This window comes from Somniosus microcephalus, chromosome 3 (assembly GCF_052327205.1).
Source record: "Somniosus microcephalus isolate GS21.2 chromosome 3, FLI_Smic_1.0, whole genome shotgun sequence".
Classification (NCBI taxonomy): Eukaryota; Metazoa; Chordata; class Chondrichthyes; order Squaliformes; family Somniosidae; genus Somniosus; species Somniosus microcephalus.
Window position 1 is genome coordinate 289,993,245 of NC_140989.1, and position 12,937 is coordinate 290,006,181.

A 12,937-nucleotide genomic window follows, 5' to 3' on the forward strand; every position below is an offset into this window, starting at 1 on the left:
TATCTCTCAGTCTTCAGTTCTGTTTTTTCTCTTTGCAGGTGCTAACTGGCCTGCAGTGTACTTCCAGCATTTTCTGTTTTTATTTTAGATTTACAGCATGTGCAGTTTGTCCTCTTTATTTAGGGACATATTCAAGCATAACAAGACAGCATTTTTCTTTTTGTCATTTTCCTGTGTAATGTCAAACTAAAACAGCCAACTATAAAAATCTTATTATTATAAACAAAACCCCAGACACACAAATTGTTAATTGGTACAATATTTCACACTGAAAGGGACAATTTGTTACTTGCATAGAGAATTAATTAATGATAGTAATTAGAAGGAGGCAATTGAGACCATCTGAAGTATATACAATAGGTTTAGTTTGACTATTTTGAAAACTCAAAATAAAGTGTTTTTCTTAATTAAACCTTAAATAATTGCGGCTGGTAATTTTTTAATAAATAAAAGCAAAACAGCACAAACTTCACAGTTTGTGACACATGTTCGATTGAAGTTTCCTTTACTGATGTCTGTTGTTTTTTTTAAAAACTTTTTACAGGAAAGGTTCATGAATTCACCATGGGTCTAGCCAGTATAATAGGGACAGTAACTGTTGTAACTGCCATGACGCTATGCGTCAAATCTAATGGTGAGTCTTGTGTTTCTACTGCGTATTGTTTATTTATTAATAACCTTGTTTTTTTTAAATTATGTTAAGAAAGAATGAACTTGCATATATATAGCACCTTTCACAACCTCAGCATAGCCCAAAACACATCACAACCAATGAGTACTTTTAAGGTGTCGTCACTGTTTAATGTAGGGAAACATTGTAGCAAATTTAGCACAAAAGGTCCCATAAACAGCAATGAGATAAATAGCCAGATAATCTATTTTAGGGATGTTGGTTGAGGGATTAATATTGGCCAGGACACCTCCCCTGCTCTTCTTTGAATAGTGCACATGGGATATTTTACATCCACCTGATACATCAGTTTAACAACTCACCTGAAAGATGGCACCATCCACTGTGCAGTATTCCCTCATTACTACACTGGAGTGTCAACCTAGAGTATGTGCTCAAGTCACTGGAGTGGGGCTTGAAACCACAACATTCTGACCCTTTGGGGGTGTTGACAACTAAAAATGTACCCGTGCAACAGCTGGAAAGCTGCAACTACAGCAACTTAAAGAGAAAAGGGATGTTTAGCCTGTTATCTGCTTTAAATTCTGCTCAGTAAGTTAAACATCTTGTGAAGGCCTTGGGATTGTAAGAATCCCTTGTCCTGGTGCGTGTGATCATCATACCTCTAGACCCAGTATATGGAATGCCTGAGATAAGATAAGAATTAAGCTAAACATCTCTCTAGCATAGAATGGTACTGCAGATGGCTGCAAGGGGTGGATAATTGTGCAAGGCATGCAGAAAAAACCAATATAAGGAAGGCCGAGCCCCCAGTTAGGTAGAGTTCTCGGGGCAATTTGTGAAGCCGGTGCCATTGGTAGGAGGAAGATTGATCACCTTTGCGTCCTGCGCTCAGATATTGCGATTGTACTGTTTATACCTGTGTATGTTACATTTATATTTTAGTGTATTGCTTGTAATTGGTAGTACCATTTATGTTTAAGTAGGTTAATAAAACTATCTTTAACGAGTTCAGTGGTAGAGCTCTTTATTTAATCAATACTGAGTGGGCAAGTAAGATTAAACCACCCCACAATGATAAATAGCTCTACATGTGAGGCTAGCCTGACAAGTGACAAGAATTATACTGCAATCACATTTGAAACAGCTAGTTCAGCAATCTCTCTCTCTGAGACTAGAAATAGAAAATTCATATTGATGCAGTAAAGGGCATTTGTCCTAAAATTGGATTAAGATAATTTATTAGGAGAGCTCTGTATCACACATGTCCTAAGCTATGTACCTAGTGGTCTGATTGCAGAGTTGAAAAATCTTCTCTTCCATAATGCTATAATTTGGTGCTTTGATGAGCTGAAACACACACAGAAAATAAAAACTATAATGATATTGACATAACCATAGTTTGCATTCAGAAAGGCCAAACCTTGTGTGTATTCAACTGTTATTTCTTTTAGTTTCAGGTTTTTCTGTTATACAATGTCCTGGTAAAGTCCTGGTAAAACCAGCTTCAGTTTTTCTGGTGGGCTCAAACATTTCCATCACCTGTGTGTCTATGGGACAGAACTGCAACATCAATGAATTTGAACTGCATAGAAATGGAAAACAAATACAAATGAAGCGCATTAATAACACTGCAGCACACCATTGGATGACCAACGTTACAACCCAAGAATCCATAATATACTGCTATGTTGAGTGTGTAGATGGGGCCAAAGAGTTAGTGTGTGTAGCAAATCTTCAATCTGGCTGTAAGTATCTGTCTCAAAGAATACCATTTCCTAATGTGCTCTCATAGCGGTGCACAAGATGATTCTCCCTCTAAATTTCTTTTTCTGTCTGGGATGAAGTGCTCAGTAGCACAACAAAGATTGATCATTTTAAGTCATAGGACTCCGATATGAATGCAATAATGACACTTGCACTTGATTCAGGCGGCCACTTGGGCTGCCCAGTCGAAGGCCCCGGGCAATATGGCAGCGGGAGGGATCCAAGCAGGATTAGGACAGTAACTGCAGGACAAGTGGTAGATTTTAACTCCAGGAATGGAACGGGTGGGCGGTGGGTAGAACGTGGCCCATTCCTGCCAGCGGGGGGTGGGGGGTGGGTGCGGTTCATTTCAAGGGCTGGGCCTCATTAGCGTGCCTCCGGCAAGCTGCATGCCTCAAATAGGCGTCTCGCAGCAGCTCACCAGCTGCAGGCCAGTGCAATATCTGGTGGCCCAGAGCCCAACAAGTAGGTCTAGAAAGAAGGCAATCATGGAGGGGAGGAGGATGTCCCGGGCAGCAGCAGCCCACATTATTCTTGTGGAACCCAGAGGAACACTCCTGCTCCTCCTGGTGCCACAACATTAAATATTTACTTACATTTTCCTCTTCAGCATGCAGTTTAACTGGGTGGAGTGCACAAGGCCCACGCTATGCCCAGTTGTCCATCGAAATCGCATGAAGGTCCTATGTACATCATAGAAACCCGAGTTTCGTACTGTAATGAGGCTCAAGTCTGATCCAGGCAGGTTCCTGAGATACCCAGTGGAAGGCCCCAGTAAATATGGCGGTGTAGCGATAATGGGGTAGTAAATAGCACACAGCGATTTTAATTCCACTACCATCCTTTTTCTGCTGAATGGGTCGAGTTAAAATTGGCTCTTGCAAATCACTGAATCACCAAACACAGGTTCCTGATTTATTGCTTTTCATGAACTGTTTAAAAGTAATAAATTCAGTCACTATTAAATTATTGATAAAATGCAGCTCTATAGTTTTTGACTGAAACTTTGGCAATTACTTTTTGCCTCCTTTATATTGCACCATCACTTAAAGTAGAAATAGTTGTGCAGTGTGCAGGGGCTGCTGATTTCGGTTTTTGGTTTCTGGCTGTAGATCTTCCCAATGCTGAGGCACGTTCATAAAGATCAGCAATACCGAAACTAGACTGCTGGTCCAGAGGAGCCTCCACTTCATTTATATTACAGCACTGTAACTGAAATGGGTGCTCTAGGCAAGATGCCACATCTCAAATTATGCAAGGATTTTAACACTGCTGTGATCTTCATTGTTAGATCCACCAGACCAGCCAAAAGATCTGACCTGTATATGGAGACATAACAACATGATATGCACATGGATAGTAGGAAAACAGACATTGCTGGAAACATATTACACCCTCCATGTCCAAAGGTGAGTGAGAATTTAGACATTCTAGACCTGAAAACTTGTAGGTCAGTGATCCTAGGAGGGATGTATCTCGCGTACCTGCCTGCCCCGGGAGGGTGCAAATTATGGGCCCGTATTTTCCGATCCCTACGGGTGTGTATGAGTTGTGTACATACCTGTAGGGACCTCGCAAATGCCGGTTTCAGGCATGTGAAGCGCGTGCGCTGAAACCCGGCATTTCTGATCTGTCAAGAATCCTCTTAACAGATCGGACGCCTGCCCTGGAGAAGGGCCTCTGCAGGGGGAGAGTTCGCTTTCTGCAGAACCTCCGCCCGCAGAAAACACTTAAAAATGTTACGCCTGGTAAAAGCAGGCGTAAGGCCTGCTTTTACCAGCATAAGAGTTTAAAAAAGTAAAAAAACATTTTTTCACTCATTTATCATTTTAAAATACTTTTAAAAAAGGTAAGTTTATTTTTAGCCCCATAAAAAACTTAATATTACATTTTTGTTTAAAATATTAAATTTAATGTAATTTTAACTAATTTTAAAAACGTGATTTTTAAAAGAAAATATATTTAAAGAGTTGATGTGTTTTTTCATTGATCTCCATTCATACTTTTGACGGGTCTAAGCTGAGAGACCTGTCAAAAGTATGAAGGGAGATTCCCTTCTTTCATTGGTTCCCCATGGCCCACGTGATCCCAGGGACGCTTGCAAACCGCATGCGCCCCTGGGATATGTGGACCCTGCGCATTTCATCGTGGAGAGGCCCAGGAGAGGAAATAGCCGGACTTCTGGAGCCCTCGGGTAAGGGCGTAGATATTTTCCAGATCGTTGCGCTGAGATGGGGGTTGTCTGGGAACCCCGTTCTCCCGTCCACCCCCGGAAGATTCCTTACTGTGCCTTCAGTAGCCACTTGCCATGGGGCTAGTCTAAACATTTTTTACAATCCTCCTCTTTGGGAGTCCAGGCCACAATAAAAGATGCACTGCAGCAACTCGCCAAGGCTTCTTCGGCAGCGCCTCCCAAACCCACGACCTCTTCCACCTAGAAGGATAAGAGAAGCAGACGCATGGGAACACACCACCTCCAAGTTCCCCTCCAAGTCACACACAATCCTGACTTGGAAGTATATCACTGATCCTTCATCATCGCAGGGTCAAAATCCTGAAACTCCCTCCCTAACAGCACTGTGGGAGTACCTTCACCACACGGACTGCAGCGGTTCAAGAAAGCAGCTCACCGCCACCTTCTCGAGGGCAATTAGTGATGGGCAATAAATGCTGGCCTTGCCAGTGATGCCCACACCCCATAAATGAATTTTTAAAAATAATCAATGCATACTTGCCGCCAGTCCCCTGACCGATATTTCCCAGGCAGGGTCAGCAGGAACTTCTAAACTTGGAAGTCCTCACAACTTACACGTCAATGGCTGTGTCCCAACTCGCACCAAGCCCCGTTCACCCATCACCCTTGTGCTCGCTGACCTACATTGGCTCCCGGTTAAGCAACGCCTCAATTTTAAAATTCTCATCTTGTTTTCAAATCCCTCCATGGCCTCACCCCTCCCTATCTCTGTAATCGCCTCCAGCCTCACAACCCCCCGAGATATCTGCGCTCCTCTAATTCTGGCCGTGCCTTCAGCTGCCTACGCCCTAATCTCTGGAATTCCCTCCCTAATCCTCTCCGCCTCTCCACCTCTCCTCCTTTAAGATGCTCTTTTAAACCTACCTCTTTGACCAAGCTTTTGGTCATCTGCCCCTAATTTCTCCTTACGTGGCTCGGTGTCAAATTTTGTTTTGTAACACTCCTGTGAAGCGCCTTGGGATGTTTTAATATGTTTAAAGGCACTATATAAATACAAGCTGTTGTTTGGGGTGGATGGAGGCTGTGCCCCAAACATGGGCCAAAGAAAACTCCCAGACCAGTCAGATCCTAGCCCAGTTTGAAAAAGAAAAAAGAAAGACTGATTGAGCGATAAATATTGGCCAGGACACCGGGGATAACTCCTCTGCTCTTCTTTGAAATAGTGCCATGGGATCTTTTACGTCCACCTGAGGGAGTAGTCAGGGACTTGGTCTAACATCTCATCTGAAAGACGGCACTTCCAACTGATCCAGCACTCCCTCAGTACTGCACTGGACTGTCAGCCTAGATTTTTGTGCTCCAGTATCTGGAGTGGGACTTGAACCCACAACCTGCTGACTCCGAGGTGAGGGTGCTCCTAACTGAGCCTTGGCTGACACGTAGTTTGTGGCCCTTGCAGTGTGCTCCCGCTGGAATTATCGTGGTAGAGCACCAGAAAGGCTAAGGATTCTCCATATTTAAATAGTTTTGCTTAAACAAGGGTCTTTCTCCTGAGTCAGTAGCCCAATGCCAAGAAGGCAAGTAAATTGCCCCCAAAAGTTCCTAAATTTGTTAGCTAAGACTAACTAATTCTCTGCTTAGTCTGTATCTCAAGTGTGGGTATATCTGGGATGATTTTGTCTAATGCCAGTGATTCCAGGTCTAAAAGTCCACTTTTGAAGAATCTAGAATGTTTACATTATTATTTACTGTAATGATTGTCATCAAAAATTGGTAGTGCTGTGTTCCAAATAGCTGGGTTAGAAAATTGTTTCTTAAACATCACAGTTGGAAATAATGGCCAGTTACTTACAGCCACAGTGTCAGATTCTAACCATCCCCAAAATATCAGGATCATCCTATATTTCCCTAATTGTGCTGGGTGCCAAGCCAGATCGAGCTTTGCCCTCGATATTAAGACAACTGCAGTAGGCAATGTATTGCTCGTACCTAAAAGTGATGCAGGCTGATCTCAATGGTAAGTATTGCATGCGACGGTATGAACACACCTTGAATACCTGAATAGAGGGAATATTTTAGTCAAAAACAGCAGTGAAAAGAACAACAGCTCTGGCCGAATGCCCATGAAATGGAGTTTTCAAAATGCCTGTAAAGCCAAAAGAAATCTAGAGTGGGTTTAGTTGTATGCCATTACGTGGATAAAGCAGTCAGCTAATTCAGCAGAGAATGCTGGAAAAACTCAGCAGTTAAGGCAACATCCATGGAGAGAAATTTGAGTTGACGTTTCGGGTTGAAACCCTTCTTCAAAACTGGAAAGAAAATAAAAAGATCGAAGGCAAAGCTGCAATCGAACAAAAGAAGAAAAGGAGACAATAAAAGGTATTAGAAGCCAGATGAGATGGTAATGGGCCCGTGGAGACAAAAGGCAGCTGAGATTAGGTGTGAAGTGTACTGGCAGGATAAGGACAGCTGCCAGGTGAGAGAGAGAAACAAAATGAAAGGGGGGGGGGGAGGAGGACCAAGGAGAAAGGAGGAGCTAATTCATTAAGTTCAGATATAATAATGAATTATGAGGATGGGCCATTTTTGTGATTGTCAATCCATTTGATTTCCTGTTTCAAATGTTTTCCCCTTTTCTCTCCTGAAGGCAATAATGTTTGCTATGATTCCACAGCCCTCCATTACTTTGCCCAGGTGCCCATTTTTCATGTGTGTCTAGACTATATTTGCGCCTTCCTATCACTACACTAATGAAATCTCCAATGTTTGGAATAAGATTAAATTGTTTGTCTGTTCGGGTGGATTTAAAAGATGCCTGGCGCTCTATGTGGAAAAGCCCTGGGCACTATTTATCCCTCAACCAACACCATCAAACAAAATTAACTGGTCACTTATCGTATTGCTGTTTATGGGACCTTGATGGGAGCCAAATGGCTGCCATGCTTGTCTACAAAACGATGACTACACATCAAAAGTAATTAATTGGCTATGAAGCACTTTGGGACATCCTGAAGAAGTGAAACATGCTATTATAAATGCAAGTTCTTTTCTTTCATTTTTTATTTTCATTTTCTTTCCTGAGGAGGCACGTTGGGGGCGGGACAGCTGGTTTCTGGGTTCTAGTCCCACCCCCAGCGACGTCTGACGAGCTGACGCTATTTTCCTTTGATTGGCCTTGTTAAGCCCGCCCTGCGGGCTTGCCGGCCAATTAAGGGAAAGCCGGTGTTAGATGACGTCAGTGAATGACGCTTCATCTGCTGGCTTTCTTAAAGGGACAGGCCCCATAAATTTTTGACAGATGAATTGTCAGTGTCCAAAGATGAGCCCTTGCGCCCAGGCTCACCAATGGCTCTCTCCTTAGGAGAAAACAGATGGCAGCTGCATGTGAGATTGCAGAATTGTCAATTGTCAATTGACAATTCTCCCAATCAGATGAGGCTTCACAGAAACATCAAATCTTGTCACCTGCAAATACATATAAACAGAATAAAAATATTTCTCACTACATTCTCTCACCTGTCATACATACCTGTGCACCATTGCACCCATCACACTACCTCTGCAGCTGTCATTTGCACACTTATACTGCAGCAGACCCACAGCTCGCCTCGCTGACCCTGCGCGAGTCAGAGACCGCCTCCTGGGAAGATGGTTCTTGTTATATATAAATGACCTGGACTTTGTTATAGGGAGTACAATTTTGAAGTTAGCTGACGATACAAAACTTGGCAACGTAGTAGTCAGCACAATAGTAGCAGACTTCAGGAGAACATAGACAGACTGGTGAAATGGGCAGACATATGGCAGATGCAATTTAAGACAGATAAGTGTGAAGCGATGCACTTTGGGATGAACAATATGGAGAGGCAGTATAATCTAAATAGTACTATTTTGAGGGGGATGTAAGAGTGGAGTGTCCTGAGGATGCATATTCACAAATCTTTGAAGGTAGCAGGGCAAGCTGATAAGGCGGTTAAGAAAGGGTATGGCATACCTGGCTTTGTAAATAGGGGCATTGCATACAAAAATAAGAAAGTCATGCTAAACTTTTACAAATCACTGGATAGGCCTCAACTGCAGTATTGTGTACAATTCTGGGCACCACACTTTAGGAAGGATGTCAAGGCCTTGGAGAGGGTACAGAGGAGGTTACCAGGATTATACCAGGGATGAGAGACTTCAGTTATGTGGAGAGATTGGAGCACATAACATAAGAAATAGGAGCAGGAGTAGGCCATTTGGCCCTTCGAGCCTGCTCTGCCATTCAATAAGATCATGACTGATCTTCTTCATCTCCACTTTCCTGCACTATCCCCATATCCCTTGATTCCCTTAATATCCAAAAATCTATTGATCTCTGTCTTGAATATACTCAACGACTGAGACTCCACAGCCCTCTGGGGTAGAGAATTCCAAAGATTCACCACCCTCTGAGTGAAGAAATTTCTCCTCATCTCAGTCCCAAATGGCTGACCCCTTATTCTGAGATTGTGACCCCGGGTTCTAGACTCCCCAGCCATTGAAAAACATCCTCCCTCCATCTACCCTGTCAAGCCCTGTAAGAATTTTGTATGTTTCAATGAGATCACCTCTCATTCTTCTAAACTCTAGAGAATATAAGCCTAGTCTACTCAATCTCTCCTCACAGGACAGTCCCCCCAACCAGGAACCAGTCTGGTGAACCTTCGTTGCACTCCCTCTATGGCAAGTATATCCTTTCTTAGGTAAGGAGACCAGAACTGTACACAATACTCCAGGTGTGGTCTCACCAGGGGGCCCTATATAATTGCAGTAAGATGTCTTTACTCTTATACTCAAATCCTCTTGTAATAAAGGCCAACATACCATTTGCTTTCCTAATTGCTTGCTGTACCTGCATGTTAACTTTCAGTGATTCATGTACAAGGACACCCAGGTCCCTCTGAACGTCTACATTTCCCAATCTCTTACCATTTAAAAAATACACTGCTTTTCTATTTTTCCTACCAAAGTGGATAACTTCACATTTCTCCACATTATATTCCATTTGCCATGTTCTTGCCCACTCACTTAGCTTGTCTATATCTCCTTGAAGCCTCCTTGCATCCTCCTCACAACTTACATTCCCACCCAGCTTTGTATCATCAGTAAACTTGGATATATTACATTTGATCCTCTCATCCAAATCATTGATATAGATTGTGAATAGCTGAGGCCCAAGCACTGATCCTTGCAGTACCCCACTAGTTACAGCCTGCCAGCCCAAAAATGACTAGTTTATTCCTACTGTTTTCTCTCCGTTAACCATTCCTCAATCCATGCTAGTATATTACCCCCAATCTCATGAGCCCTAATTTTGTTTAATAACCTCTTGTGTGGCACCTTATCGAATGCCTTCTGAAAATCCAAATACACCACATCCACTGGTTCCCCCTTATCTAACCTGCTAGTTACAACCTCAAAAAACTCTAACAAATTTGTCAAACACGATTTCCCGTTCATAAATCTATTAACTCTGCCCAATCCTATTATTATTTTCGAAGTGCCCTGTTACCACATCCTTAATAATAAATTCTAGCATTTTCCCTAATACTGATGTCAGGGTAACTGGTCTGTAGTTCCCCGTTTTCTCTCTCCCTCCTTTCTTAAATAGTGGCGTTACATTTGCCACCTTCCAATCCGCGGGAACCGTTCTAGAATCTGTGGAATTTGGGAAAATGACAACCAATGTATCCACTATCTCTATAGCCGCCTCTTTCAAAACCCTAGGATGTAGGCCATGAGGTCGAGGGGATTTATCGACTTTCAGTTCGATTAATTTTTCCAGTACCATTTTTTTTACTAATACTAATTTCTTTCAGTTCCTAATTCTCGCTAGAACCTTCGTTCTCCACTATTTGTGGGAAGTTTTTTGCATCTTCCATGAAGACAGATACAAAGTACTTGCTTAATTTCTCTGCCATTTCCTTATTCCCCATTATAATTTCTCCTGTCTCAGCTTGTAATGGACCCACATTTACTTTCGCTAATCTTTTCCTTTTTACATACCTATAGAAGCTTTTGCAGTCGGTTTTTATGTCTCTCACTAATTTACTCTCATATTCTATTTTCAATTTCTTTATCAATTTTTTGGTCCTCCTTTGCTGAATTCTAAAATCCTCCCAATCCTCAGGTTTACTATTTTTGGCAGCAATATAAACCTCTTCCTTTGATCTAACACTATCTTTAATTTTTCTTGTTAACCACGTTTGGACCACTTTTCCTGTGGGGTTTTTGTGTCTTGAAAGTATATTTGTTGTAAATTATGTATTGATTCTTTAAATGCTAGCCATTGCTTATCTACTGTCATACCATTTAATGTAGTTTCCAATCTACCTTAGCCAACTCGCCCCTCATACTTACGTAGTTTGCTTTGTTTACATTTAAGACCCTAGTTTCGGATTTAACTAAATCACTTTCAAACTCAATATAAAATTATATCATATTATGGTCACTCTTCCCTAAAGGCCCCTTTACTATGAGATTATTAATTAACCCTTTCTCATTGCACAATACTAGATCTAAAATAGCCTGTTCCCTAGTTGGTTCCTTAGCATACTGATCTAGAAAACTATCTTGCATACATTCCATGAATTTGTCCTCCACACTATTACTGCAAATTTGGTTTGCCCAGTCTATATGTAGAATAAAGTCTCCCATGATTACTGTATTACCCTTGTTGCATGCACCTCTAATTTCCTGATTTATACTCTACCCTACATTACAGCTACTGTTTGGGAGCCTATAAACAACACCCACCAATATTTTCTGCCCCTTGCTGTTTCTTAGCTCCACCCAAACTGATTCTACTTCTTAATTTTCGGAGCTAAAATCCTTTCTCTCCACTGTCTCTATCCCATCCTTTATTATCAGGGCTACCCCTCCTCCTTTTCCATTTTGTCTATCTCTTCTAAAAGTTAAGTATCCTGGAATATTTAGTTCCCAACCTTGGCCACTTTGCAACCACGTCGCCATAATGGCTATTAGATCTAACCTGTTAATTTCTATCTGCACTATTAATTCATCTATTTTGTTGTGAATGCTTTACGTATTCAGATATAGTGCCTTTAGCTTTGACTTATTTCTATTTTTCCCTGATGTCACCTTAGTCACTGATGCCTAATTACTTTTGTTACTCTCTCTGTCCTTTCCTGACCCACTCTGCTTATTTTTACCCTAAACTCTACTCTGTTCTAGAGTCTTGACATTTCTCTCGCTGCTTTTAAATTTACTCTTTCTTGAATCCTACCCCCCCCCCCTTCATTAGTTTAAAGCCCTGTCTCCTGCCCTAGTTATTCGCTTCGCCAGGACACTGGTCCCAGCCCGGTTTAAGTGGAGCCCATCCCAATGGAACAGCTCCCTCTTTCCCCAGTACTGGTGCCAGTGCCCCATGAACTGAAACCCCTTCCTCCCACACCACTCTTTGAGCCACGCACTTAAACCTCTAATCTGTTTGTCCCTATGCCAATTTGCACGTGGCTCAGGTAACAATCCAAAGATTATTACCTTTGAGGCTTTGCTTTTTAATTTGGATCCTAGCTCCTCAAACTCCCTCAGCAGAACATCATTCCTAGTTCTACCTATGTCATTGGTTCCTACGTGGACCATGACAACTGGATCCTCCCCCTCACACTCCCAAGTTCTCTTCCAGCTGTGAGGAGATGTCTTTAATCCTGGCACCGGGCAGGCAACACAACCTTTGGAACTCTCGGTCGCAGCTTCAGAGAACAGTATCTATCCCGCTGACTATACTGTCCCCTACCACAACTACATTCCCTTTCACTCCCCCCACTTGAATGGCCTCCTGCACTATGGTGCCACGGTCAGCTTGCTCATCCATCCTGCAGGCTTTTCCCTCATCCACACAGGCAGCAAGATCCTCATACCTGTTGGACAAGGACAAAGGCTGAGGCTCCTCCAGCAGTGCACCCGGGGTCCCCTTACCTGCCTGAGTTGCAGTCACACCCTCCTGTCCCTGTCCACTAACCAAACCTGTACCACTACCTAACCTAAGGGGTGTGACTGCCTCTTGAATCAAAGTGTCCAGGTAACTCTCCCCATCCCTGATGCCCCACAATATCTGCACCTCAGACTCCAGCTCAAAAACTCTGAGCTGAAGTTCCTCAAGTAGCAGGCATTTACTGCAAACATGGTTGTCCAGGATCACAGTGTTCTCCACAAACTCCCACATGCTGCAGTTGCGGCACACCACCTGCACTGCCATCCCTATATGACCTTGATTTAATTTAATTTAATTTAATTTGTAATTAGTTAACTTAGTTTACAGTGTAGTTTCTCGACTACTTACTTGATCCAGATTAAGTTAA

The 12,937-nt window shown here is 42.5% G+C and overlaps 1 protein-coding gene across 1 annotated transcript in view; it reads left to right on the forward strand.

The window, feature by feature from the left end:
- il23r (interleukin 23 receptor) overlaps positions 1-12,937 on the forward strand; it is a 146,793-nt gene that overhangs the window by 12,432 nt on the left and 121,424 nt on the right. The window contains exons 2-4 of the mRNA XM_085982739.1: positions 545-634; positions 2,086-2,379; positions 3,690-3,807. Of these exons, the coding sequence (XP_085838865.1) occupies positions 565-634; positions 2,086-2,379; positions 3,690-3,807 (482 nt within the window). The 5' untranslated portion in view covers positions 545-564. The remainder of the gene's footprint in view (positions 1-544; positions 635-2,085; positions 2,380-3,689; positions 3,808-12,937) is intronic.